The sequence below is a fragment of the Leptonychotes weddellii genome, chromosome 2 (assembly GCF_054177405.1).
Source record: "Leptonychotes weddellii isolate Sample4059 chromosome 2, ASM5417740v2, whole genome shotgun sequence".
Lineage (NCBI taxonomy): Eukaryota > Metazoa > Chordata > Mammalia > Carnivora > Phocidae > Leptonychotes > Leptonychotes weddellii.
Window position 1 is genome coordinate 42656803 of NC_138370.1, and position 27499 is coordinate 42684301.

Below are 27499 nucleotides of genomic sequence, written 5' to 3' on the forward strand. Positions count from 1 at the left end.
CTCAGTTGGTTAAGCGACTGCCTTCAGCTCAGGTCATGATCCCGGAGTCCTGGGATCGAGTCCCACATCGGGCTCCCGGCTCAGCAGGGAGCCTGTTTCTCCCTCTGACCCTCTCTGCTCTCATGCTGTTTCTCTCTCTCTCTCTCAAGTAAATAAATAAATAAATAAATAAATCTTTAAAAAAAAAAAAAAGGGGGACTGTTCTAGGGGCGCCCGGCTGGCTCAGTCGGATGCAAGTGTATCAGTATCTAGCATTTGACTAGAGTGCTATAAAATAGACTTCGTCCTTAGTCTTTTCCGTTATTTGATAAAATGTCCCTTTGTTCTTACCCTATGCTACATCAATATTTTGACCTGGTTTCCCAAGTAAGTTGATATTTTATTCACTGTAAACATCAAATTAGGGGTCATAGCTCTCTAACATATGGCATGTTACTCCCTAAGAGCCCCATCAACTTGGGGCAAACTAGATAAAATTAAGTTTCTGACTTTGCAAAACTGAAATTTTTACAGAACTAATTTCTTTTTTTTTTTAATTTTTTAAAATTTTTTATTTTTGAGAGAGTGCATGTGTGAGTGGGGGGGTGGTTGGGGAGGAGGGGTAGAGGGAGAGGGAGAGAATCTTAAGCAGGCTCTGCACTCAGCGCAGAGCCCAACATGGGGCTCAATCTCACGACCTGAGATCAACACCAGAGCCGAAGAAATCAAGAGTTGGACACCCAACCAACTGGGCCACCCAGGCACCCCTAGAACTAGACAGTTTCTTGATAAGCATGTATACTCTAGTATTGAACTGAATACATTTTGGTTTAAAAAAATCCCTGGGGCGCCTGGGTGGCTCAGTCGTTAAGCCTCTGCCTTCGGCTCAGGTCATGATCCCAGGGTCCTGGGATCAAGCCCCGCATCAGGTTCCCTGCTCCGGGAAGCCCGCTTCTCCCTCGCCTACTCCCCCTGCTTGTGTTCCCTCTCTTGCTGTCTCTCTGTCAAATAAATAAATAAAATCTTTAAAAAAAATTTTTACTTCCTTTCTGAAGTTGTATTATAGCTCACCAAACATATCATAAATGCAGCCCATAATAACAATAACAGTAATATTTAAAGTAACAGCTAACATTTATATAAGGTTTATTGTATACCAGGCACTGCCATTTTACATATTTTAAATTGTTTTAATCGTCATAACAACCTACTGAAAGGTACTATTATAATCTCCACTTTACCAATGAATAAATTGAGAGAGAGGACAATTAAGTAACCTGCTCCACAGCACACACGGTAAGTGGTGAAGGTGACATTCAATCCAGGATTTCTGGCTCCAAAGTCAGCATTCTTAATCTCTTAGCCTTGTGTTATAATTTTCTGAATTTTAAGCATCTTATTTTTCAGAACAGTTTTAAAATCCCATATATAGCACAGCAGGAAATGTTTCCCAAATCTCCATGATTAAGCTGTTACACTAGAAATGGTTTACCCATTCATTTAACCAGGGTTTCTATTAGTTTTAATAAGCACAAACATCAAATCGTGAAACTGCCAGAAGTTAATACAAAATTAATCAGAAAAATTACAAATCATTATTTAAAAAGTATATATGTCCACTTTCAAAGTATACTAACTTGAGTTGTTAAATATACATATAAAATTAGTCATGGTTTTAGAGTAAACAGAATTGGATACTATTCTAAAAGCAAGGATTTTATAGCTTTTAAAGAAAAAATATTAATTTGAGCCTTTCTGACTACTAATTTAAACGGACTCAAATCACTTACATGTTAACTTTAAATTCCTAACTCTCTAGTTACAAATATAGCTCCTATAAAACCATAACTTGTTTTATGGATTAATCATTCTACAAACTAGATTGTAATTAACTTCATATCACATAAAATAGCTTTTAATTTATGTTTTCTTCCAATTTTTCTTCACATTTAATGAAGTCAACATGTACTGCTAGACTGTTACATTACAAAATTTCTATTTTCTCTTTTCACCTTGATAGTATATTAAAAGAAAAAGCACTTTTCGGGGAGCCTGGGTGGCTCAGTCGGTTGGGCATCTGCCTTCGGCTCGGGTCACAATCTCAGGGTCCTGGGATCGAGCCCCATGTCCGTCCAGGCTCTCTGCTCAGTGGGGAGTCTGCTTCTCCCTCTCCCTCTGCCCCTCTCTCTGCTCCTTCTCTCTCTCAAATAAATCAATAAAATTAAAAAAGCCAAGAAAAGAAAAAGCACTTCTCAAAAGGCAATCTTTTATTATACTAACAATGTACTTTTTTTTTTTTCCACTTATATTTTTTAGTAACCTCTACACCCAGCATGGGCTTGAACTCACGACCCAGAGATCAAGAGTCACATGCCCTTCTGAATGAGCCACGCAGGTGCCCCAGCTATGTTCTCAGTTTTTATCTAGGTGCCACTTACAGGAATTATGTTCAACTTATGAAAAATTATCAAGCTATATACCCTTCACTCTATAAAAGCTGTTCTTTAAAAATCTGTGCTTAACTTTACTTCATCAAAAACCATTACATACCAACCTTATTGGAAGTTGGCATTTTTTAAAGTTTTTTATCGATCAATCCTCTATAGCACTGAGTGATATTCAATTTGTATCTGCAGCATATGGAAAAAAGAGCCATCCAAGATATTCTAGAAGAGCTATTTAATCCTTTCACAAACCCTTGAGATTTAAAGACCTCAAAAGGAAAGAAAAAATATTTTTTCAGCTTTTATCTTGTCATTTTATTCTCACAACAACTTTATCAGGTGGATACTATTACACACTTGTGGCAGACTGTGTTTTCCAAAGGCAGCAACAATAACACACATCTCACCCCAAAGGCTTTTCTTATGTGACGCTAATGTTCCTCCATTAAAAGATGAGTCTGTATTTTCTCTTCTGGAAATTGTTTAGAGCTTTAGATCAGCCTTGAGTAAGAGAATGTGACAGAAGATACTGTGTGACTCCCAAGGTTAGGACATAAAAGGCAATGCTACCTCCACCGGGCTTTCTCGCTCTCTCAGGACACTTACCCTTGGAACCTGACACTAGATTGTGAGCAGGTATTCTGCCTACCGCCCCAGCTACCTCTCCAGCCAGCAGGCAGCATCAACCACCAGATCTGGGTGACAGAGCCATTTCCAGATGATTCCAATCCCCAGCCTTCAAGTCTTCCAGCTATGCCCTGGACAGCATGAGGCAGAGACAAGCCATCCCTGCTGAGCCCTGTCTGAATTCCTGACCCACAGAAATCATGAGCTAATAAATGATTACTGTTGCCTTGAGCCACTAAGCTTTTAAAGATAATTGGTTATGCAGCAATAGAAAATTTAGAAAACACTTTAAAAAAAGGAACACAGGTAGGTAACCATTCTACCAAGTGGCAAAGCCAGAATTTGAATCCAAATCAGTCTACAGATAAAGTCTACACTCTTTCTACCATAGGATATTGCCTCCAAGTTTGTTCAGAGGTAACCACATTTCTAAATAAAGCAACAATCTCCAGAATTCAAATTCTAAGAGCATTAAACAGCCTCCCATATTAATGATTTCAGTTAATACTCAGAACAACAGATCAATCAATGAGCAAGCTCAAAATCCTAGCGTCATTTTTGACACATCTATACCCTTTACACCCTAATAACATCATATCTGATAGTACCCATATCCTAGTGATACTTATGAAATAACTCTATATCAAAGACAATAAGCCCAAACAATTACAGAGCACTTTACAGAACACTTTAACAATCACTAATTTGATCTTCAGAAAACACTTCTATGAGAGTGGTAAGGCATACACCATACAGATAAGACTCAAAAAAGTTAAAAATAGTTACTAGTTTAGAAGCTACTAGTTAAAAACAACATAGTTAAGTAGGGGTTTAAGATTTTCTGACTCCAAGTCAGAAATGCCCTTTCAACTCAATGAGTCAACCTGAAAGAACATTTATGGAGTGTCTTCTGTATGTATTTCCATACACAACATTGTCTCTACAAATTTAAGTATCTACTTCCAGCAAAGCACCATGGATGGTACTGTCTCTCTAATTTGTGTAATTTACTTCCAGGGTCAGTAGAAAAACATCTCTGAAATCAAGCTGATCTCTATGAAAAGCCAGTTTTTCCCCACTTGCAACCATTCTCTACGCGGCCAACTGACAACTTTTCCTAATCCACCCCCTTAACCACAATATTAAAAAACTGTCAAAGATGATATCTCACCCATAAAAATATAGGTCAAATTTCCTTCTTGGCTTTCAATGTCTTCTGTAATCTGAACCTAGCTTGTTTGATTAAATTAACTTCCCTACACTTGCTGAGAAAAACCAAATGAATCTCTTGCCTCTTCCCCAAATTCGCTTTCTGTACACTTTCTGGCCCTTCCTTTTGTTCATACTATCATCCAAATCCAGAAGCGATTATCTTCAACCCCTGACAGAGAGTCTCTTCCCTCCAAGACCTTAAAATCCACCGGACAGCTACAAGTAGCAATCCAAAACAATGTATACTAATTCAGTTAGGTGATACAGATTACAGTTTACAAGGATTTAGAGGAAAGGAGTCACTGAAGGATGCAGGAATGCCTTGTGGGAAAAGTAGCACCTGAAATGGGCTCTAACTAACAGGATTCAATGTGGCAGAAGTAAAAACAACCCAAGCTGAGGAACAACCTAAAGGTCTTCTCTTCTACCCAACCTCCCATTTATGTCTTACTAATCTTCTAGCTGGTACCGTCTCCTTCAAGAAGGCTTCCTCAGTTACTCTACCTTCTGCCCTAAAGCTCTCTTTGAGCTTCTGATACAACTGCTGTCTACAACACCCATCCTGGCACTTAGTCATTCCATATTATAGACCTCGCCTCTTTGACTCGACAGCTATGTGTCTCTCTACACAGTAATGAAGTATTTGTTATTTGCTGAGCTGAACTCAGCTCAGCAGCCATTGCTGCTTTCAGTCATTTAAAAAATCCATTGAACATAACACTGTTTCTTAACTTACCGGGCATCTCCTTTGGAAAGATTAGTATTTACAGGACTAAGTATAACCTTGTTTGCATCTACATCCACCACACATTTGGTATGCAAGTCAATTTCTGCGGATAAAAAAAGAGAGAAAGAAAAAAAAAAAACAGAGAAAATGGTCATTTTTAATTAATTTATTTCAGAAAAATCATTTGACAAAAATACAACACTCTTTCATGATAAAAACACCCAAAAAAACTAGGAATAGAAGGGAACTTCTCAACCTGATAAAGGACATCTGTAAAAACCTGCAGCTAACATCATGCTTAGTGGTTTACCTTAGAGACTTACCCTCAAACATCAGGAATAAGACAAGGAAGTCCGATGACTACAATTTCTATTCAACATCGTTCTAGAAGTTCTGGTCAGGGCAGTTAGGCAAGATTAAAAAAAGGGATCCAGATTGAAAAGAAAGAAGTAAAACTATCTCTATGTACAATGATATCATCTTGTACATAGAATAAGGAATCCATTTAAAAACTATTAGAATAAACAAGTCTTACAAAGTTATAGGATACAAGATCAACATACACAAATCTGTTGTGCTTCTATACATCAGCAATAAAAAACCCAAAAATGGAGTTAAGAAAACAATTTATAATAGCATCAAAAAGACTCAACTACTACCATGAGAGACGATGGACTCTGAAAAACAAACTGAGGGTTCTAGAGGGGAGGGGGGTGGGAGGATGGGTTAGCCTGGTGATGGGTATTAAAGAGGGCACATTCTGCATGGAGCACTGGGTGTTATGCACAAACAATGAATCATGGAACACTACATCAAAAACTAATGATGTAATGTGTGGTGATTAACATAACAATAAAAAATTTAAACAACTAATGATGTATGGTGATTAACATAACAATAAAAAAATTTAAAAAAGACTCAACTACTTAGAAATAAATTTAAAAGAAGTACAAGGGGCGCCTGGGTGGCTCAGTCGGTTAAGTGTCTGCCTTTGGCTCAGGTCATGATCCCAGGGTCCTGGGTTCGAGCCCCGCATCGGGCTCCCTGCTCCACAGGAAGCCTACTTCTCCCTCTCCCACTCCCCCTGCTTGTGTTCCCTCTCTCACTGTGTCTCTGACAAATAAATAAATAAATCTTTAAAAAAAAAAAAAGGAAGTACAAAACTTGTACAATGAAAATTCCAAAACACTATTGAAAGAAATTCAAGACTTAAATAAATGGAAAGTTATTTTACGTTCATGAATTGAAAGACTTAATACTATTAAGATAGCAATACACCCAAACTGGTCTACAAGATTCAAGGTAATCCCTATCAAAATCCCAGGATAGCTTTTTTTTTTTAACCAAGCTGATCCTAAATCTATACAGAAATGCATGAGACCTGGAATAGACAAATATTCTTGAAAAAGAACAAAGTAGAAAGACCACACTCACCAATGTCAGACTTAACTACAAAGCTACATAATCAAGGCGGTGCTACACTACTATAAGGACAGAAGGACAGGCACATAGAACAATGGTACAGACAGTCCTGAAATATACTGTCACATTTATGGCCAACAATTTTGACAAGACAATCCAGTGGGAAAACTACAGTCTTCTCAGAAAATGGTGGTGGGACAACTGGATATCCACATGCAAAGAATGAACATCATGCATAAAAATTGATTCCAAAAGATCACAAACATAAATGTGTAAGAGCTAAAACTATAAAACTCTTAGAAGAAGACATTAGGGTAAACTCACATGATGCTGGGTTAGGTAATGGTTTCTTAGACACTAAAAGCACAAGCAACAACAAAAAAAATAGATAAACTGGACAGCATCAAAATGAAAAACTTTTGTACTTCAAAGGATGCTGTTAAGAGAGTAAAAAGACAACCCACAGAATCGAACAAATTTATAAATAATTTGTAAATTATATATCTAATAAGGGACTTGTATCAGAAAACATAAAGAACTCTTAAAACTCAATAATAAAAAGACAATCCAATTTTTAAATGGGCAATGGATCTGAATAGACATCTCTCAAAAAAAAAAGATACAAAAATGGCCAATAAACAGAAGAAGAGATGCTCAAAATCATTACACATTGGGAAATGTAAATCCGAAATACAATGAGATACCACTTCACACCCACTAGCGTAATGATAGTCAAAAAGATAATAACAAATGTTAGGGAGGATGTGGAGAAATTGGAAACCTCATACATTATTGATGGGAATGTAAAATGGTGTAGTTACTTTGGAAAACAGTCTGGCAGTTCCTCAAAAAGTTACACAGAGAGCTGGCATATGACCTGTCAATTCCACTCCTAGATATATATTATCTATGAGATATTATATCATCTATTATATTATAGTATATTATATTATTAGAAGTGACAACCTAGGTCCACACAAAAGCTTGCGCATAAATGTTCATAATGCTAGTATTTGGCTATTCATAACAGCCAAAAAGTGGAACAATCCAAATGTCCATCAATTAATGAATGGATAAATTTAGTATATCCATAAAATGGAACACTATTTGGCAATTAAAAGGAATATGGTACTGACACATACTACAACATGAATGAAGCTTGTGCGAAGTGAAAGAAGCCAGTTACAAAATACCACATTATATGATTCTACTCTACTCAGAATAGGCAAACAGAGACAGAAAATAGACAAGTTACTGCCTACAGCTGGGGAGTGATTACTAATAGGTATAGTGTTTTGTTTATTTTTAACTGAGGTATAACTGACATACCACATTATGAGTTTCGGGTGTACAGCATGATTCCCTATTTGTATATATTGCAAAATGCTCACCACATCAGGCTACATCTGTCACCATACATAATTACAAAAATTTTTTCCATTATTAGAACTTTTAACATCTACTCTCTTATCAACCTTCAAATATGCAATACAGTATCACTAACTATAGTCACCATGCGGTTACATGGGTATAGTTTTCTTTCGAGGTATGAAGATGTACTAAAATTGATTATGCTGATAACTGCACAATTATGTGAGCATGATAAAAACCACTGAAATGGTTGAATTGTATGATATGTGAATTATATCTCAAGAAAGCTATTTTTTCTTTTTTTCAATAAAGCTATTTTTTTTAAAGTATAGGCCATGTCATATTTATGTTTTCATATTTTTATATTCTTTTTTTTAAAGATTTATTTATTAGAAAGAGAGTGTGAGTTGGGGGGGGGGTAGAGGGAGAGGGAAAAAGAGAATCTCAAGCAGACTCCACAATGAGCACAGAGCCCCATGTGAGGCTTGATCTCATGACCGTGAGATCATGACCTGAGCCAAAACAAAGAGTAGTATGCTCAACTGATTGAGCCACTCACGCACCCTTCATATTTTTATATTCTTACATTTTTCTGACCCAAAGTATGAAACTGTTTGCCTTATCTCCATTACCAAAAGATAAGCTCTAAGGAAAGGAGTTGTACTTACATTGGAGCTATTTTGTATTTCCCAAAGAACCTTGGCCAAATGTCAATGTCATATTCATTACAACTTAAGAGTATTTCCACTGCCAGGAAACGTCACTTCTTTTTTTCATTTTAACTTACATAACTGAGACAAATACAAAAAAGCAAAAACAAAAATTTCCCTCCCTGTACCTGCCACAACTTTTCTTACAGTGGTTTTTCTACAACTGTTCTCAAAGATATATTCTAGAAGTACAAATAGCCAACACATTTTTCAGGCAAAGAAAACTATTGAGCTATGTTTTACCTAGGTGTAGAAGACTAATCCCAAAGCAGCAAATGTTCTACTGTGGTCAACTAGCACTAAAGTCTATAGGCCCAGAGCTCAAGAAAGTCTGCAATCATCATACTTTGTTAATACTACTCCTTAATGGGTTCTGATCATATTGTATTGGCTGGCCCCTTACAGTCAAATCTGTATTATACACAAATGTATTATCAACCCTCCGGAAATTGTACTGTGTGACTCAGAATCTACTATCTCACCACCCACCACAAAGTTAGTTAGTAGTGTCTTGCAAGAACATTTGGTCTGAGCAAAGGAGCTGCATGCATAGTTCTGTATGCTGAAGTACACAGTAGAATGCATGCCTGAAAAACTGTAAATCAAGTATTTTCTAAGTACTCTGCCTTCATTTCAAATGATCTTGAATTGAGAGGGGATCCAAACATTTTCCTTCAATATTTGTATGCTTTTTCCCTATCCTCTTCACGCTCCTCCCTTCTCTGTCTCATAACTTCATTAGATAGAACTAATAATTTGGAAGCATTAAATGGCATGATAAAGGAACCAATCCTGGGAAAATCCTATACAATACACAGAATCACCTAATAACTAATATATTCAACCTAAATTCATTTTGTCCTAAAGACTGCAACAGTTACAAATGTCCCTACATTTAATACCCACAAAAGGTGGCCTTTAAAATATAAAAACGATCTTCACTTCAGTACCTCCATTGTTATCAACAAAATTCCCACTCTGATTCTGTTGATTGATGGACAGATACTAAGACAAGGCTGTTTTGAATATGGATGGAACATCTAGGACACACACACCCAAGCAAATAAAAGCAGTGAGATTTGAAGAGAATTTAAAGGTCAGATATATGAAAAACATTGAATATAAATGCTACAGCTAGTGTACCATCAAATGTTACTAGTTGGTTGAACTCAATTATATTGTAAAAGGGACGCCTGGCTGCCTCAGTCAGTAGAACATGCAACTCTTCATCTCAGGGATTGTGAGTTCAAGCCCCATGCTGAGTGTAGAGATTACCTAAAAATAAAATCTTTAAAAAAAAAATAACATTGCAATAAGATTCTAAATATGACACTTTCTCCATTTAAAACTTCTTGCTCGGGGCGCCTAGGTGGCTCACTCGTTAAGCATTTGCCTTCAGCTCAGGTCATGATCCTGGGATCCTGGGATCGAGCCCCCCATCCAGCTCCCTGCTCCACGGAAAGCCTGCTTCTCCCTCTCCCACTCCCCCCTGCTTGTGTTCCCTCTCTTGCTGTGTCTCTCTCTGTCAAATAAATAAATAAAATCTTTTAAATAAATAAAATAAAACTTCTTGTTCTACACTGCTTAGAAAGCAAGCAGTAGGGGCGCCTGGGTGGCTCAGTTGGTTAAGCGACTGCCTTCGGCTCAGGTCATGATCCTGGAGTCCCAGGATCGGGTCCCGCATCGGGCTCCTTGCTCAGCGGGGAGTCTGCTTCTCCCTCTGACCGCCCCCCCATGCTCTCTCTATCTCATTCTCTCTCAAATAAATAAATAAAATCTTTAAAAAAAAAAAAAAAGAAAGAAAGCAGTAATTAAATAACAGTAACAAATTTAGGCCTTAAATTTAATCTGAATTTTAAAAACTAAAAAAAAAATTTTTTTTAAGATTGTATTTATTTGTCAGGGAGAGAGACAGCACAAGCAGAGGGAGCGGCAGGCAGAAGTTGAAAAGCAGGCAGAGGGAGAAGCAGGCTCCCCACCAAGCAAGGAGCCCAACATGTGACTCGATCCTAGGACCCCGGGACCATGACCTGAGCAGAAGGCAGACGCTTAACCAACTGAGCCATCCAGGCATCCCAAAAAACAAACAAAAAAAATTTTTTTTAAACACCTACCAAAAATCCAAAAGATAAACAGCTTCCTTTTAATTTGGAACAATACTTAGATTAAAAAGATAAGGACCTAGCTGTTATGAGCTGCCTTTACAGAATCAGCATTAAAGTATACCCATATTCATAGCAGTATTCACAACAGCCAAAAGCTGAAAACAATCCAAGTATCCATCGATGAATGAATGGAAAAACAAAAATGTGGTATATAATTCAATGGAATATTATTCAACCCTAAAAAGGAATGAAATTCTGCTAAAATGTGGATGAGCCTTGACATTATGCCAAGTGAGGTAGCTGGACAAATACTATATGATTCCACTTACATGAAGTACCTAGAGTAGTCAAATTCATAGAGATAGAAAGTAAGATGGTAGATGCCAGGGGCTGGGCTTAAGGCGCAACAGGGGAGTTTCATGGATCCAGAGTTAAAGTTTTACAAGATAAAAACGTTCTAGACGCAGAGAGTGGTGATGGTCACACAACAACTTAATGTCACTAAACTGTACATTTAAAAATGGTTTAAGATGGTAAATTTTATGTTATATGTACCTTACCACAATAAAAAAAATAGCACTAAATGCTCACCGTTATTATAATAAGTAACACATGGACAACAGTTTATTCCTAGGGAAGCCTATAATAATGAGATTGGGATTTATTAGTACTATGTCTGAAAACCAATAAAAAATCAGAGTGATCCTAAAGTTAAGTAATACTATAAGTTTATATCATGACTAATGAAGCTGTATCGTACTTGGAACCATGAATGCTTTGATGTATCCATGACCTTAGAAAAAAGAAAGAAATTTACTCCAGTAACATTAAAGATCCCATATTATTTCCCGAACACGATCCTTTTCTAGGTCAAGTTCCTCAAGATGAATACTAAAATATTAACAGCTGACAATTCAGCTTACTCAGCCAGCAAATTAGTCACCCTGTAAAAGTGAACAATAATTTGAAACAAGTCTTCCTTCAATGCATAAATCAGCTATGGCTCATTCCTCAATGACATCATAGTGGAAGATGGGCAGGGTTTGGGACACTCCCTTTACATAACTTATATTCCATCTGAGGAAATGCATCATTCTTAGTGTGAAGAAAGTAAGTCTGAGTTGCCCATGTAGTAATCTGTTTTCTAATTCTCCAGAAAATTACTAATAATTTTCAAACCAAATATACTACTCAGAAATATAAATGTACCTCCCTTTACCTACCGGTCACATTCCTAAAAAGCTCACTGTAACTTACTCTTCACTTGATCTTAGCCAAAAGGTCATGAATAAATTCAACAGTCAACTGATTTTCGACAAGAATGCCAAGACATTCCAACGGGGAAAGTATAGTCATTTCAACAAATGGTTCTGGGACAACTGGATATCCACATGCAATAGAAAGAAATTGAACCTCTACCTCACATCACATTCAAAAATTAACTCCGGGGCACCTGGGTGGCTCAGTTGGTTAAGCGACTGCCTTCGGCTCAGGTCATGATCCTGGAGTCCCGGGATCGAGTCCCACATCGGGCTCCTTGCTCAGCAGGGAGTCTGCTTCTCCCTCTGACCCTCCTCCCTCTCGTGCTCTCTCTCATTCTCTCTTGCAAATAAAAAAAAAAAAAATTTAAAAATTAACTCCAAATGGATCAAAGACCCAAATATAAAGTATAAAACTATAAAACTCTTAGAAGAAAATACAGGCATAAATCCACATAACCTTGAGTTAGGTCATGATCCCTTACATACGACATCAAAAGCACAACCAACAAAAGATAAATTGGACCAGATCAAAATGAAAAACTTTTGTGCTGCAGGGGTGCCTGGCTGGCTCAGTTGGTGGAGCATGCAACTCCTGATCTCGGGGTTGTGAGTTTGAGCCCCACATTGGGTGCACAGATTACTTAAAAATAAAATCTTTAAAACAAACAAAAAAACACTTTTGTGCTTTAAAAGATACCAGTAACAGAACGAAAAGGCAACCCACAACAATCAAGAAAACATTTGTAAATAATTTCTCTGATAAAGGACTGGTATTCAAAATATATAAATAATTTTACCAGTTCAATAATAAAAAGAAAACCTGAATTTTAAAATGATAGTTTGAGGGGCGCCTCAGTGGCTAAGTCAGTTGAGCATCCAACTTTTGATCTCAGCTCAGGTCTTTTTTTTTTTTTTTAAAGATTTATTTATTTGAGAGAGAGAGAGCACAGGGAGGGGCATAGGGAGAGAGAAAGAGAATCCTCAAGCAGAATTCTGGCTGAGCTGAGCACCGAGCCCAACATGGGGCTCAATCCCAGGACCCTGAGATCATGACCTGAGCTGAAAGCAAAAGCCCGCCACTTAACCAACAGAGCCACCCAGGCACCCCTCAGCTCAGGTCTTGATCTCAGGGTCATGAGTTCAAGCCTCGCACGGGGCTCCACACTAAACCTGGAGCCTACTGAAAAAAATTAAAATTAAAATTAAAAAATTAAAAATAAAATAAAATGATAGTTTGAATAGAAATCTCTCCAAAGATCTACAAATAGCCAATAAACACATGAAAAGATGTTCAACATCATTAGACACTGGAGAAATGAAAATCAAAACCACTATGAGATACTACTTCACACACACTAGGATGGCAATAATCAAAAAGACAGACAAAGCAAGTGTTGGCAAGGACATGGAGAAATTGGAACTTTCATACACTGTTGGTGAGAACATAAAATGGTGCAGTCACTTTGGAAAACAATTTAGCAGTTCCTCCAAAGTTAGAGTTACTATATGACCCAGAAATTCCACTTCTATGTATATATACACCCAAAAGAAAAATATACATCCATACAAAAACTTATACACAAATGTTCACAGCAGTATTATTCATAACAGCCAAAAAGTGGAAACAAGCCAAATGCCCATCAACTAATGAATGAGTAAACAAATGCAGCATATCCATATCACGTAATATTATTCAACTTTAAAAAGGAATGAGTACTGACTCATGCTACAACATGGCTAAACCCTGAATACATCATGCCAAGTGAAAAGTCAGATACGGAAATCCACATATCGCATGATTCCATTTATATGAAATGCTCAGACAGGCAAATCCATAGAGACAAGAAGTAGTGCAGGGGTTGCCAGGGGCAGGGAAGAGGGATGGGTGTGTGCTGGGGGAAGGGGGTGGACAGTGACTGCTAGTGGGGACAGAGTCTTTGGGATAATGGTGATGCTTGTTCAACTCTGCAAATACACTAAAGCCACTACATTGTACACTTTTGATGAATTATATCTTAAAAAAATTAGAAAGAATGATCCCACTACCCTCAATAGATATAAATATGGTTAGAGTTCTTCAATTACATTTCTAAACAATCACTACTCCAAAGATCCCAGCCAAACCAATTCTTCTCACTCTCAAATAACAACCTCACAATCTACTTCATCAAGAAAATTACACACTCCAGGCCTTTGCCATTACATAATTATCCCCTTCTTCCCATATTTCAAAAATTTCCCTCTCTATTGGCTCTGTCTATAATGAGGCTCAAACATCTCATTAAAAAAAAAAGGTCTGTTCCTAGGTACAACTCCAGATACCACTCTTTACCCTTCCCTTCTAAATAGATTTTCTTGAAAGAAACTTGTATATTCACTGCCACCATACTGGCAACCCACTTATTTCTCAGCCCACTATTAACATACCAACACTAATTCATTCATTCAGTCAAAATTATTCTGAAAATTACCACTGACCGCCATGATGCCAAATCCACTGAACACAATTATTAGGTGCCATTCCTGTGATATCTGACTACCGACTATTCACTCTTTGACACATTTTCTCTCCGGGCTTCCATATTACTTTTTTTTTTTTATCTGAGAGAGAGAGAACGAGCAGGAGAGGCAGAGGGAGCAAGAGAATCTCAAGCAGACTCTGCACTGAGCACAGAGTCTGACGTGGGGCTCCACATGGAGCTTGATCTCACAACCCTGAGATCACAACCTGAGCCGAAACCAAGAGTCAGCCTCTTACCCAACTGCGCCACCCAGGCGTGCCCTGGGCTTCCATATTACTTTTATCTGCTTCTCCTTATGTCTCTCTTCTTGGCCTCTGTGACCTCCCCCTTCACACACACCTTAATTTGGTATTCTATCTTCTACCTACAGTAATGGCTCCCAAATGCGTGACTCTCCACACATCTCCAGTCCCTTAGGTTCAGACCCAAATGCAACAGCACTCTGGATCCACTCACTTGACTACAACACTTCAGACACCTAAAACTCAACAAGTCTGTTGAATTTCTTCCAAGTACACATGATTATCTTACTCGTAGTTGTAGGTGCAGTACACAGCACGTGATAAGGACTAAATATTGTTGAATGTCTAAGAATAAAACTCATCATTTCCTACACCTCCACTTTAAAACCTGCTTCTCCTATATTTCTGATGTCAGTTAATGACCCCAACATTCATTCCCTTAGTCATCTAAGTCATCTACACAAGAAGCTTTGCAGTCTTCCTGTATTTCCTAAATTTCAGTTGCTTCCATGCCACCTTGACACGTGCTTGCTGGGTATACCTAGAATGCTAGGCCATAGATGCTCTTTACCCAGCCCCTCTCTCAGGAATGTGTTTGTAGCCAGCAACCTTGAGGGACAAGGTCTTCCTTTGGGACAAAGAATAGGCTTGCTTACCACTTAAGACAATGGATTCCCCAAGCCAGTGTTCCTCAGATGCAACACAAACCCACTGCTTGCACAGCAGCCATCTGGACTCTCCACACCCTTATGGGATTGGCAATCAAGGGGAGCTACTCACACTGCTTGCCATGCCATGAGGAAGTCCTCTGACCCAGAAGTCCCATGTCTTCTACCAGCATCCCTGCACCAGTAACTAGCTAATTTATTAGCTTATGAGCAAGGTAAAAACACACAGATTAATTCCAACAACTTGTGTTTTGTACCCCACCTGCCATGTCTCCCTCCCTGCCCATTGTCTCCAGCACAGTCCTTACCATTCTCAAGTCTCATTCCCATTTCTTTAATTCATAATGCAGTGGCACCACTGTGTACATATATTCTTGTAATTAACTCACCTGTGCATCTCTTATTACCAACAAGACAGTGAGCTCCTTTGGTCAAAGATCATAACTTATGCTTCTCGTGTATCCTGTACATCTTTGAAAATTATGTAAACTCAAGAATGCAAGGTCCCTTTAAAGATCATCATGTCCAAATCAGCAGTAAAAGCATAGGCTTTAATGGCACAGTAGATGAAATTCAGGCTCCAAAATACTGGTCTTGTAATTCTGGGGAAGTTTACTTACCCCTCTCTGAGATTCTGTTAAATGATAATTCCATAAACTACCTTCCGAATTTCGTTTGAAGAGTAAAACAATGTATAAAAAATACTCAACTCTGTAGCTCACAAACAGAAAGCTCTCAGAAAGAAGTAGCTATTGTTCTTTTCTTCAATCAACACATACTGAATGGGCTAATACCATCTTTTAAAGATGCTACGGCAGTTGAAAGCCCAAGCCCAGTACCAATTAAGTCATGGATTTGTGTCCCAGAGACCAGTTAGTGTCACACACTTCCCCATAAATTACACTGCTCATCTCTGCCAAGTTTTTTTTTTTTAAACATGCTCTGTTGAACACAAGGGGAACCTGATCAGCAAGTCAAGACATCAATAATAATCCATTTCCACTCAATAAACATCTCCATCAGCGTAATGAATAGTTTTGTCAGTGGTTTCCTCCATCTTCAGACCTTAAGGACTGGAAAAGTTAGACATTAGTCATTGCTTTATGGAGGTGAGGGGGTAAAAGTAAAAGTCAACTCAAACAAATTTTATTTTATTTTATCATATAAATGTGCACTTTCTTCTCCAAAAGCCTCTGGCCCTATATGGATAAATCCCAATTTCAGTCATTGAGCAGAGACAGTAGAAACAAAACAATACTGTAATAGATGTGTGCCTCATTCTCCATTAGCATATCAAGCAGATGGTAGAAAACAAGGATCTTCTGTTTTAGAAAGTATGTCAGAAATTTCCATCCACAGCCATCCTCGACTCCAGTATCAGTTATCTCTCTGAGACCACCAATGACCTCAGGGTCAAAACCACCTTCCTGTTTCAGAATCTCCTTGCTACCTAGCCCCTTCATTTCCTAAGGATCACCTGTGTCTTCACAGACTGCCAGTGTGTTTTCTCAGCTTCTTACTTCTTCAGTCTCACCTTGTCTTCTGAGTCCCGATTGCTTACCTAAGTTTGACCAGCCTCCTGATTCTTCCTATTCACATGGCTTCATTTTCACCACCCGCTCTTAAATGTTACCCAGCTATGCCCTGAAACAGGCATCTACCCAGGCTTTTGATCCTGCTCTAAGACCTGGCAATCGGGCGCCTGGGTGGCTCAGTTGGTTAAGCGACTGCCTTCGGCTCAGGTCATGATCCTGGAGTCCCAGGATCGAGTCCCGCATTGGGCTCCCTGCTCGGCAGGGAGCCTGCTTCTCCCTCTGACCCTCCTCCCTCTCATGCTCTCTGTCTCTCATTCTCTCTCTCGCAAATAAATAAAAATCTTAAAAAAAAAAAAAAATTTAATACCTGGCAATCTTCCTCCTTCGTGCTTGTGTCTGAGATCCATGCAAAGTTCTACAGAGCTAAACAGAGCACGTGGACCAGCCACCCTAACCCACACTTTTGGGCCTAGCTAGCACTCAAGGCTCCCTGCAATTCCACGCTTTCTAAACTCATCCTTCTCTAGTCAAGCTCACAGAACCCTCCTTTCTGGCAGGCTTTTCTTGTCTCTGCCACCTAAACTTGCCTGGTTCATTCCTGTCTCTGTGCCTTTGCTCTCAGGCCATAGTTCCTCCCCAAAGACCCAACGCTCTCCCCTCGCCTGCTACCATGCACCCATTCTGATCATAAGCTTCCTCCCTCCACATCTAATCAAGGTTCTCCCTCCCCAGAGAAGCCTTCCCTGATCACCAGGCTTTCAGGGATCTTTCGCTCCTCTGAATTCCTGTATTTCCCCATCACTACCTGGCAATCTGCAATAGGTGTTTACCTTTTAATCGTATCTTTTCACAGGAGAGCCATTTCCTCATGAGCATGAACCATAAAGCACACTTTAAAAAGCTGAACACTACAATAGCAGTCAACACTAAGAGAGAGTTTTCAGGATATAAGTCTCCCAACAGGAACAAGCAATCTCATTTTTTCATGTTTCTTTCTAGCCCTTGCCCACTTCTGTTGACATTTTTACACAGTAAGAATCATAATAGCAGATCCAACTGTACAGTTGCACATACTGCTTTCCATTCTGCTTTTTCTGCTAACATAGGAAACTACCTTCCTTGGTAAATGATGCTGATTTTCATCATTTTTAATATCTACATAACAATCTTTCCACTGAGATTCTAGACCATGATTTACTTAAGCACTGACTTCTATCGAACAGTACATTCTTCTTTCTTTGTGCCTTTCACTGCATCAAGTACTATAAAATGCAAAGTAATCCCTTGAGAAATACCTGTTGAAATATACTTATTATCCATTTTCCTTAACAACCCATTTCACTATTTTTCTCTCCAACTAAATATCTAAGGTAATTCTTGGTTTCACTACCTTAGGCTAGGTAGATAGGAAAGGTATTTCCCAAACCCTTTTGATGTAAATGTATTTATTTTGGCAGTTGATCTTATACATATTTAACCATGGGAAGTCCTCTGCAGAAAGGCAGTATGATCCTGTAATATCTAATATAAGCTAGATACCTGGCAGGCACTCAGTAAATATTAAGTATTTTTTAAACCATCTGAAGTTATAAAACTTCAAATTCCTGAACAGGAGAGTGTCACTGATCTAGCTAGTACCATCGATTATGCTTGTAAACCTTTCAGTTCATTCAATAATTAACCTGTTTAATAATGTATGAATGGGTGTTCCTTACAGTATATAGAAAAACACAACCGGAGTTACCTGGTGAGTTGTCCAAGTCTGAAAAATAACATGAAAAACCAAACAATATCTGCAACAAGAACTTCAAGATCTCATGACAAATCAAGTTAACAGCTTTCCTTCAGCTTGTTTAAGGACATATTTCAGATGAAGAAAAACAAAAACAAAAGTTGTAATATTAAAAGTAGGTAAAATTACATATGCATGTGAACACAAACTAGAATGGAAATAAGAAAATGAGAGCGTGAATTGTTTTTTGTTTTTTTTTTTTAATTTTTTTAAGATTTTATTTATTTATTTGAGAGAGAGAGAGAGCACAAGAGGGGGGAGCGGGAGAGGGAGAAGCAGACTCCCTGCTGAGCAGGGAGCCCGATGCGGGACTCGATCCCGGGACTCCAGGATCATGACCTGAGCTGAAAGGCAGTTGCTTAACCAACTGAGCCACCCAGGCGCCCGAGAGCATGAATTGTTAAAATGGAAGGATGTCGTAGACTTTTTCCCTTTATGTTTTGTTTTGTTAGTGCAATGTTAAAATATATAACAAAAAAAATATTACTGACAAAAGCGTATTCAATAGCTGTTATAATTCTTGCTATTATTGAACTAGAGCATAATGCTTAATGTTGAAATAACTATGTTTCCCAAACCCACATATAATTTAGCAAAAAAGACTGAAACTCTTACTTCCATAATAAATGTTAAATAAGAAACCAACTACCTTAACACCTTAGCACAGATACTGAATCAGATGAAGAACTTAATGGTATGCTTGAAGCTTCTTGCAAATTTCAGTTTTCCTCAAAAAGTAGCCAATATGATTCCAAATATCAGAATCTATACAGCAAAACTTCATCATCCTGGTAACCCATTCTCTTCTCATTCTTACTTGTGAAGAGTGATTTCTGAGGTTGCATCCTGAACTGATATGCTAAAAGAGAAATAATTATGACTAAAAGTTTACTATTTGTCATAATTACACACTACTACTTACTTAATACACTAATTTTCCCAGAAGTAATGATCAAAGTAATATGATTCTTTTCAAAATTACTGGAAAGAAAATACATTTCTGTTTTAGTCTTTTTAAACAAATTCCAGACAGCAGTTTGAAGATCACTGGTTTTAGGGGAGCCTGGCTAGCTCAATCAGTGGAGCATGCGACACTTGATCTGGGAGTTTAAGTTCAAACTCCATGCTGGGTGTGGAGATTACTTAAAAATGAAATCTTAAAAAAAAGAAAAAAATCATTAGCTTTAGAATTCCACTACAATGTATTCCATTACTTCTAGATTTATGTAAATGACAACTTCATGACAAAATAGAACCAACAACCTTAATTATTGTGGTAATCACAGCAAAAAGAAGTCCATATGCATCTGGGAAATACAAGGCTAGGTAAGAGATGGCACTAAATGAAGGGGGAAGCAGTTTACCATTATAAGGCACTTCTATTAATAGAGTAATGGATCCATGTATAAACCTTAATTTTGAAATGAGTTCAACCAAAGGAACAGCTAACATCCATTCCACAGCTAAAATTATTATTACTCTGTGTGTCCCTGGAAACTCTGATCCTGCCAATTATTACAATCTAACTAATGACAATTTATAACAATAGTACTTGCCCTCAAAAACTGAAATTCATGGGGGGAGGGGAACAGGGAAGGATTCCAATTATCTGAGATAGGTCTTCTGTGATGGTTGGTTAGCTGCATCTTTTTAGCACTGACATTTCCAAGTTTTTTGTGAAAAGGCAATTTTAAGAATGTGCTGAAATCATCCTTTCAGAATCAAATCCAGGTTAAGTTGTTTTATGTGGCTTGCTTTTTCCTGTTTTTTTTTTTTAATCATTTTTATGGTAATAAAGTTGAATAAAGATGCCTGAGCACTTAAGAACAGACGTTTCTGAAAAGTTTCAGAGTTCATCTAAGATCTCTAATTTTGTCAAAGGAAAGACTGAAGCCCCAAAACGTGTACTAGTTTAAGTTCGGGGGGGGGGGGGGGGGCGGGCCCGCGGGGAGGAGGAACTCTTCTATGTCACGTGACAGCCTTAAGCTGACCTAGCAGAGAAAGGAGGAATCACCAACTCCAATAGAAGACATGACTCTAAGAGAAATAAACCAACTTCCAAAAGAAGGACAACCCAACAAAACATACTGACAACTGGTTGATCTGTGTATCTCAATATACACAAATGACAGCACAGAAAAGGAAAACTCATAATTTCTACAGACTTAACACTTGATTACCAACAAGTAAGTTGCAAAAACGTCTTAGAAGTGATTCTGATACAAGATTTTGATTAGTTAAGAGTCTTATCAATTGAAAAGTCATCTGCTGGGGTTGTAACAGTAATCTCAATAACAGCCTTGTATAGAAAGTGTTTTCAAATATATTATCTCATTTCAAGTTACTTGCCCAGTCACGCTGCTACTTAAGCATTAAAGCCAAGGCCCAGCCCACCTCCTCTTGGTACTTGAGTTGGGGGTTCTCCTCACTCCATTTGACTGACTAAAGATGATTTAAAATGTACTCGGTTTATCTGCTTTCTCTACCCTCCCTGCAGAATTGAGAGAATGTCTGAAAGATACAATTTCACAAGAATCTTGGCACTTAAACTATTTATTGTTGAGAGATGACGAATATGACTTCAAGCAAAAACAAAACTATCTCAACAGCCAAAAAAAGGGTGGAAGGGCATCTCTTTTACCCAACTTCAATCAAAGTCTTTACAATTCTTTATGACCGTCCAGGCTAAACGCACAAAAACGCAGACGAGGAATTTTTGCACTTGAGTGCTTTCTCAGGAGTAAACCAAATTCCCTGCCATTTCTTCCTGCCACGGACCACAGAAGTGCAGGGTTGGGGTGACTGGGCCAGAGACGTGGGGCCTCGGGGTCCCTGGCTGTCCCGGGCAGGCTGGAGGGGTGAGGACACGAGGGGCGGGGGCCACTCTGACAGCTGGCAAGGAGAAAGCGGGGGACGCGGCGGGGCACGAGCGAGGGGCAGGGGTGGGGGGAAGGAGGAAGCGAGCCCGGGGCAAGGGACCAGAGCGCCCTCCCGCAAGGGCAGGGGAGGCGAGAGGGCGAAAGGGCGCCGGGGCGGGGCGGGAGCGCCGGCGGAAGGGGCAGCGGACCGGGACGTGGGGCCCGCGGCGCCCGGGACGCGGTGCGGGCGAGGGGAGGGGCGTCCCCGCGCAGGACGGGCGGGCGCGGGGGACGAGGTTTCGGGGCGCGCCGGCCGCTCTCTCCCCTAGACGCGGACTGCAGGGGCGGGACCGGCCGGACCCCACACGGCGGCCGCGGCTGAGGGAAGGGCGCGCCAGGCACCTGCCGCTCCACCGTGGCGGCCCCGGGCAGGCTCGGCTCTCACCTCTCCGGTTCATGGGCCGGATCCGCACGGCCACTTTCACTTTGGAGTCCCCCATCCTGCTGCCGCCGAGGCTCTCCCTCGCCTTCCGTCTGCCGCGGCCACCGGGCGAACTCTTCGGGGCTGGCCGGGCGGGAGGGGGCTGCGGGCGGGAGGGGCGGGGCGGGGGCGGAGCCTGGGCGGGGCGGGGCAGGTCGCCGGGCTCCCGGCGCGTCCTCGCTGCACGACGGGACTGCATGACGGGACTTGTAGTCCCTGAAGGTGGTCTAGGGCAGGACAGCGGCGGAGGGACTCTGGCGGGAGAAATCAGGGACGCTTCGCTGTGTGGAACGTGTAAATGCCCCTGTGCTTCTACACCATTCTGCTATCACAGCTACTACTGAAACATAAGCCCTCGCTAAGCCGATATCGCACCTGAAAACAAAGAGTTGAATAGATGGCATTGGAGACCCTGAGAGCGACCTCTTCAGACTCATTTCCTGCCAACCTTAAAGTATGATCCCTGGCTCAACTTCCTCGACCTGGATTGCACTCCCGGCTTTGTTTGCCGAAATCATCCTTCAAGACAAGACAAACGTTAACCTTTCTGGAAGTCTTCATAGATCCACAGGTTAACCCTATAAGACCCCGTCCTCTGAACCCCTTCCAGTCAAGACCTTGGGCTCCTGAACCAATCTGAATTCAAATCCCACGTCAGCACTTTTAAGCGGTGTGACCACAGACAAGTGATTTGACCGCTTAAGGCTTGTGTTTTCATAATTAAAATGGAAACACTTTATGCCTATTTCGTAAGATTGTTTCAAGACTTAAATGAGTTAATACATGTAAAGTTCTTAAAAACTCCCTGGCACGTAGGAAGTGCTTAATAAATGTTAAGTCGTAATTGTTTTCGCTTTGTTATAGCATTTATGCTGCTACTGTTTGCTTTCTTATCATATATTTTTTAAACTATATCTTGTATGTGTAGCCTAACCTTTAGTAGAGACCCAGTACACATTTATTGCGTGAATGAATGAATGAATGCATGCATGAAGCCGCACTAAAATTAGCTCCTTATTAGCCCATGCAGAGACTGCGAACTGGTGGCCTGTGGACTAGATCTGGCTTGCAAATATGTTCCATTTGGCGCAACAGTACTGGCCAGTGCATGAAAATTAGGAGACTTGTCCGTTGGATTCTGGGTCTACATTACCTATTAGGAATGATGGGTTGGAACTGGGTGGTAGTGGCCACCTTCATGGGAGGCAAGGTTCTCCGTTTCACCATTGACCCCCCTCCACTCTCCTTTACCACTTGTGTCTGGATCCCATAGGTTTGTGATGCCTACTTGGATATGTTTAAATGATAGTACAAAACTCAGAACTATTTTACAGATGAGTCAATATAGAAAGCCAGCAAGACTTGTCCTTTTACCAACCACCCAATTAGTTGAAAGAACTTCAGAACAAGGGCGCCTGGGTGGCTCAGTTGGTTAAGCGACTGCCTTCGGCTCAGGTCATGATCCTGGAGTCCCGGGATCGAGTCCCACGTTGGGCTCCCTGCTGAGCAGGGAGTCTGCCTCTCTCTCTGACCCTCCCCCCTCTCATGCTCTCTATCTCATTCTCTCTCTCAGATAAATAAATAAAGTCTTAAAAAAAAAAAAGAACTTCAAAACAAGCAGAATTGTCAAAAAGGTTAAAAGCACCTTTAAGAGGAATGTCATTCTCATACCACGCATAGATGAACATTGAAGACCTTGTGCTCACTGAAATAAGCCAGACACCACACACAAAAACACTGTATGGTTTCATGTAGATGAGATACCTAGAATAATGAAATTCATAGAGACAGAAAGTAGAATGGTGGTGGTTGTCAGGGATGAGGGGAGGGGAAATGGGGAGTTCATGTTTAATGGCTATTTGGGAGTTGCTGTTTAGGAAGATGAAAAAGGTCTGGAGATGGATAGTGGTGATGGTCGCACAACAGTGTGAATGTACTTAATGCCACTGTACACTTAAAAGTGGTTTAAGTGGTAAATTTATGTTATGTATATTTTACCACAATTTTTTTTAAAAAGGTTAAAAATAGAAAAAGCTATGCCAGAATGCCCTCTTTGAAAGAAGGGAATTGGGGCGCCTGGGGGCTCAGTCGGTTAAGCGACTGACTCCTGATTTCGACTCAGGTAATGATCTCAGGGTCCTGAGATAGAGCCCTGAGTGGGGCTCCATGCTCAACATGGAGTCTGTTTCAGATTCTCTCCCTCCCCTTCTCCTTCTCCACGCCCCCCCACCCCAGCTCATGCTCACTCTCTCTTAAATAAATAAAATATTTTAAAAATAAAAATAAATAAATAAGAAGGGAATTTATTTCACAAGGGCACTTTTTCTGAGCTTTCAGAGGGCTTTCTCAGCTGCAGAAGGAGTAGATATTAACAGAGTAAGTCTTTTGATTTTCACAGCCCAATAAGGTAAACAAATAAAAAGAACCAATTTAGGATTGGCAGCTTTTTAATTTTACCAAGTAAATTTCTTAAAAACTAATGCACGTAATTGCTATCTGCAGTCCCTATCATTCTTTTAAGAAAAGAAAAAGGTCACAAAGGATACATTTTTATATTGAAATTGTTTACTTGATGAAAAACCCCACTACTGTCCTTTTGCTTTTATTTAGCGTTGAAAAAATTTTTGTCATGTTATCAGAGCTGGGTACTCTGGTCTTAAACATACTTCCTAATAACCATCTTACCACATTCAGATTATAACAAAAAAGGGTTTGCAATGTGTCAAAGTTCCTGGGCAGCCATTTTTCCGTTTATATCTCTTTTATAACCTGGCAAATGTTGGTTTTAAAAGGCATGGTGTGATGATAGCTTGAATCTAGCTTTTTAAACAGAGGCCAGAAAAAGAGAAGGCTGCACAGTTTCTGGGGGAACATTGTGTTTAAATTTAAGCTCAAATTTCAGAGAGAAGAAAGCCCCTAAGGAGTTGAAGTGGGGGTGGGGGGGAGAAAGTAATAGGGAAGAGGTGAGGACTTTCTCTAAAGTTCCAAAATCAGACAAATTGTCCTGGAAACATTTGATTGGAAGAAAATGATAGTAGCTTCCCAAGAGACTGTAGAGAAAACCCCTCATGGGCCATTCTCCCTTCTGACTTCTATTCACACTAACTTCTCTCTTTTGACTTCTGCAATAAAGACGAGGAGGGAGGGTTCTCAGAGCAGAGAGCCTGAGACCAGAAATGTCTTTATCTTCCCTTGGAAAGTGTTCCTGAGATAGGCCTGAGAGAAAGGACTGAGACGCAAGTTGCAACCTGCAACCCAGGAGCTTGGGGGCTCTCACACCAGGTGAAACTGGAGCGCTACCTCGGAACCACGCAGGGGGTGTGGGCTCAAGCCCCAACAGGAGACGTGGAAAGCCACCGGCTCTCTCTTTCCAACTCTTCAGAGGAAGGAAAGGAAAAGAATTTAGTAAACAAAGCCCTTCCTTGGACCTTTGTTTTGTAAAGCAAGTACTTAATAAATCAACCAATATTTATGGTGCAGATACTACATTTCAAGCCATTGTGATAGGTCTGTTTAACGTTGAACTTTAGCTGTGTCAGTAAGTTTCTCCTTTTTTTTGCCCTGACGTTTTGCAAATCTACTCATTCTAAACCTGATTTCTAGTTGACGTTTTTGTTGCTTTGATCCACCCATTCAACAGTTTCTGGTGGTCCGTATCTAGGCTGAGGAATACATTTTGCCTTGTCTTTGTTAAGATCATCACTTACAAAATAATAATAGCTAACATACTTTGAATGCACACTATGTGCCAGACACTGTCCTAAGCATTTTACACAAAATACTTCACTTAACACTCACACTAACTCGATGAAGTACTTACTGTTATTATCCCTACATTACAGAGGGGAAACTGAGGACCCGAGCAAATTATTGAAGGAGCCGCTGGGCTGCTACTATGTCCTGACCTCTCACTCCACAGTCTTTCATGATGGGAAGCGTCTACATGCAGATTGCTCAGCCCGTGGGAATTAAAAAAAGATCCATTCTACTTTCCAAAAAAGTTTCTAAAACTCCACTACTGTAAAAAAGTGGGAACTGTGTACTAAGTTCTATTTTTGCCTTTAAAAAGGAGGGAATGAGCTAATGGCTACATCGAGGCAGGAGATTTCTTTCCAGCATAAATCAGAATTAATCTGGACTCGGGTCTCAGACTTATTGTCCCAGACTTAGCTTTGCCAGAACTTAGTTTTCCCAATTAGAATCATCCCTTCTGTCTCCCCAGCTATAGTGTGAGCACAAGGATAGCATCTTTTGCTAGTCTCTTTATCTCCAACACCCAGGACAATGCCTGGAACGTAGCAGGCAGGCACATAATACATTTTTGGGAATGAAGATATTAGCAACACAGCAAAACGATTAACCTCAGACAGATTAGATGACTTGCCTCAAGTCACACAACTAGTAAGTGGCAGGGTTGGAATGCAAACACAAATTTGTTTGATTCCAAAAATCTAGGCTGTTGTCACAAAGAAGCCATCCCCATGTGACCTTTCATGTATTTTTCATGTTAGTGCTACCTTTTCTACCACGTGAATCCTTAGTGGGAGCCTCGGTCTCAATGATAGCAGTCATCCTGTCATACCTGTTATTTATGGAGTGCTTATGTGCCAGGCATTGTGCTCAGGACTCCCCCTATGTGATCTCATTTACCTTTCATATCAGTCCCGTGAATTCGGTGCTGTGATGATAGCCTTTGACAGATGGGCAACTGAGACTTAAATAAGGCAAATTAACGTGCACAGTGGCCCGAGTAAGAAGTTTCTGAATATGAATCCTGGGTGTCCCCAACCACTGCGTGCAATTGCCCAGACTGACAAACCATGACCACTCCCTACCCTATTTGTGTGGTACCTGGTGTTCTGCTGTATCTATCAGCATTTACTGACACTCCTTGTCAACCACCCACTAACAAGACCACACCTGGATCTTGCCATTATCTAAGATGGCACCGCCTATGAAATTCAATACCTCCCATCCATCACCTCAACCTCATCCAACCTGACTCACTCTCCTACTCCCAAAGACCAAGTACACTGTTTTTAAGCCTCCAGTTCCTCAACTTACCCCTTTTCTCATACTCAAACTCCTTCAGGGTTTCATTTTCTTACAACTCTAGCCTAAACCTCCCTCTTGACTGTATCATCAACACCACTCATGACCTGTGAATTCCTAAACTTATATAATCAATTTCCTCTACCTCCTGTGCGCAGGAACCCTGCTGGGAAGTCACCCATCCATGCACAGCTGTGCCCTCACAAATCTGTGGTCTTTGATCTCAGTGTGGCCCTTAGTAGCACTTGAAACCATTTCTCCTGCTCAGCCCCCTCTCCTTTTCCTCCAGAGGCCTTTACCATCTTCATCACTCTCTTCAAGCCCTCAGCCCAACATGGCTACTCCCCAGCAGGGCCACTCCCAAATCATGCCACTCCTACATTACTGCAAAAAATCAAGGTTCTCAGGTGAAAATTCCCTAAATTTCCTATGCCCACAACTTCATCTATGACTGTATTAGCACCAACTTTTCCCCTCCAGTTGCAGAGGT

General features: G+C 40.1%; 1 protein-coding gene across 3 annotated transcripts in view; it reads right to left on the reverse strand.

The window, feature by feature from the left end:
* Positions 1–22069, reverse strand: part of KIF13B (kinesin family member 13B) — a 201145-nt gene extending 179076 nt beyond the window's left edge. For all 3 annotated transcript variants that reach the window (XM_081810654.1, XM_081810659.1, XM_081810662.1), the window contains exons 1-2: positions 21922–22069; positions 4999–5092 (exon numbers count right to left, since the gene is read on the reverse strand). In XM_081810654.1, the coding sequence (XP_081666780.1) occupies positions 4999–5092; positions 21922–21976 (149 nt within the window). In that variant the 5' untranslated portion in view covers positions 21977–22069. The remainder of the gene's footprint in view (positions 1–4998; positions 5093–21921) is intronic.
* Positions 22070–27499: the final 5430 nt, after the last annotated feature.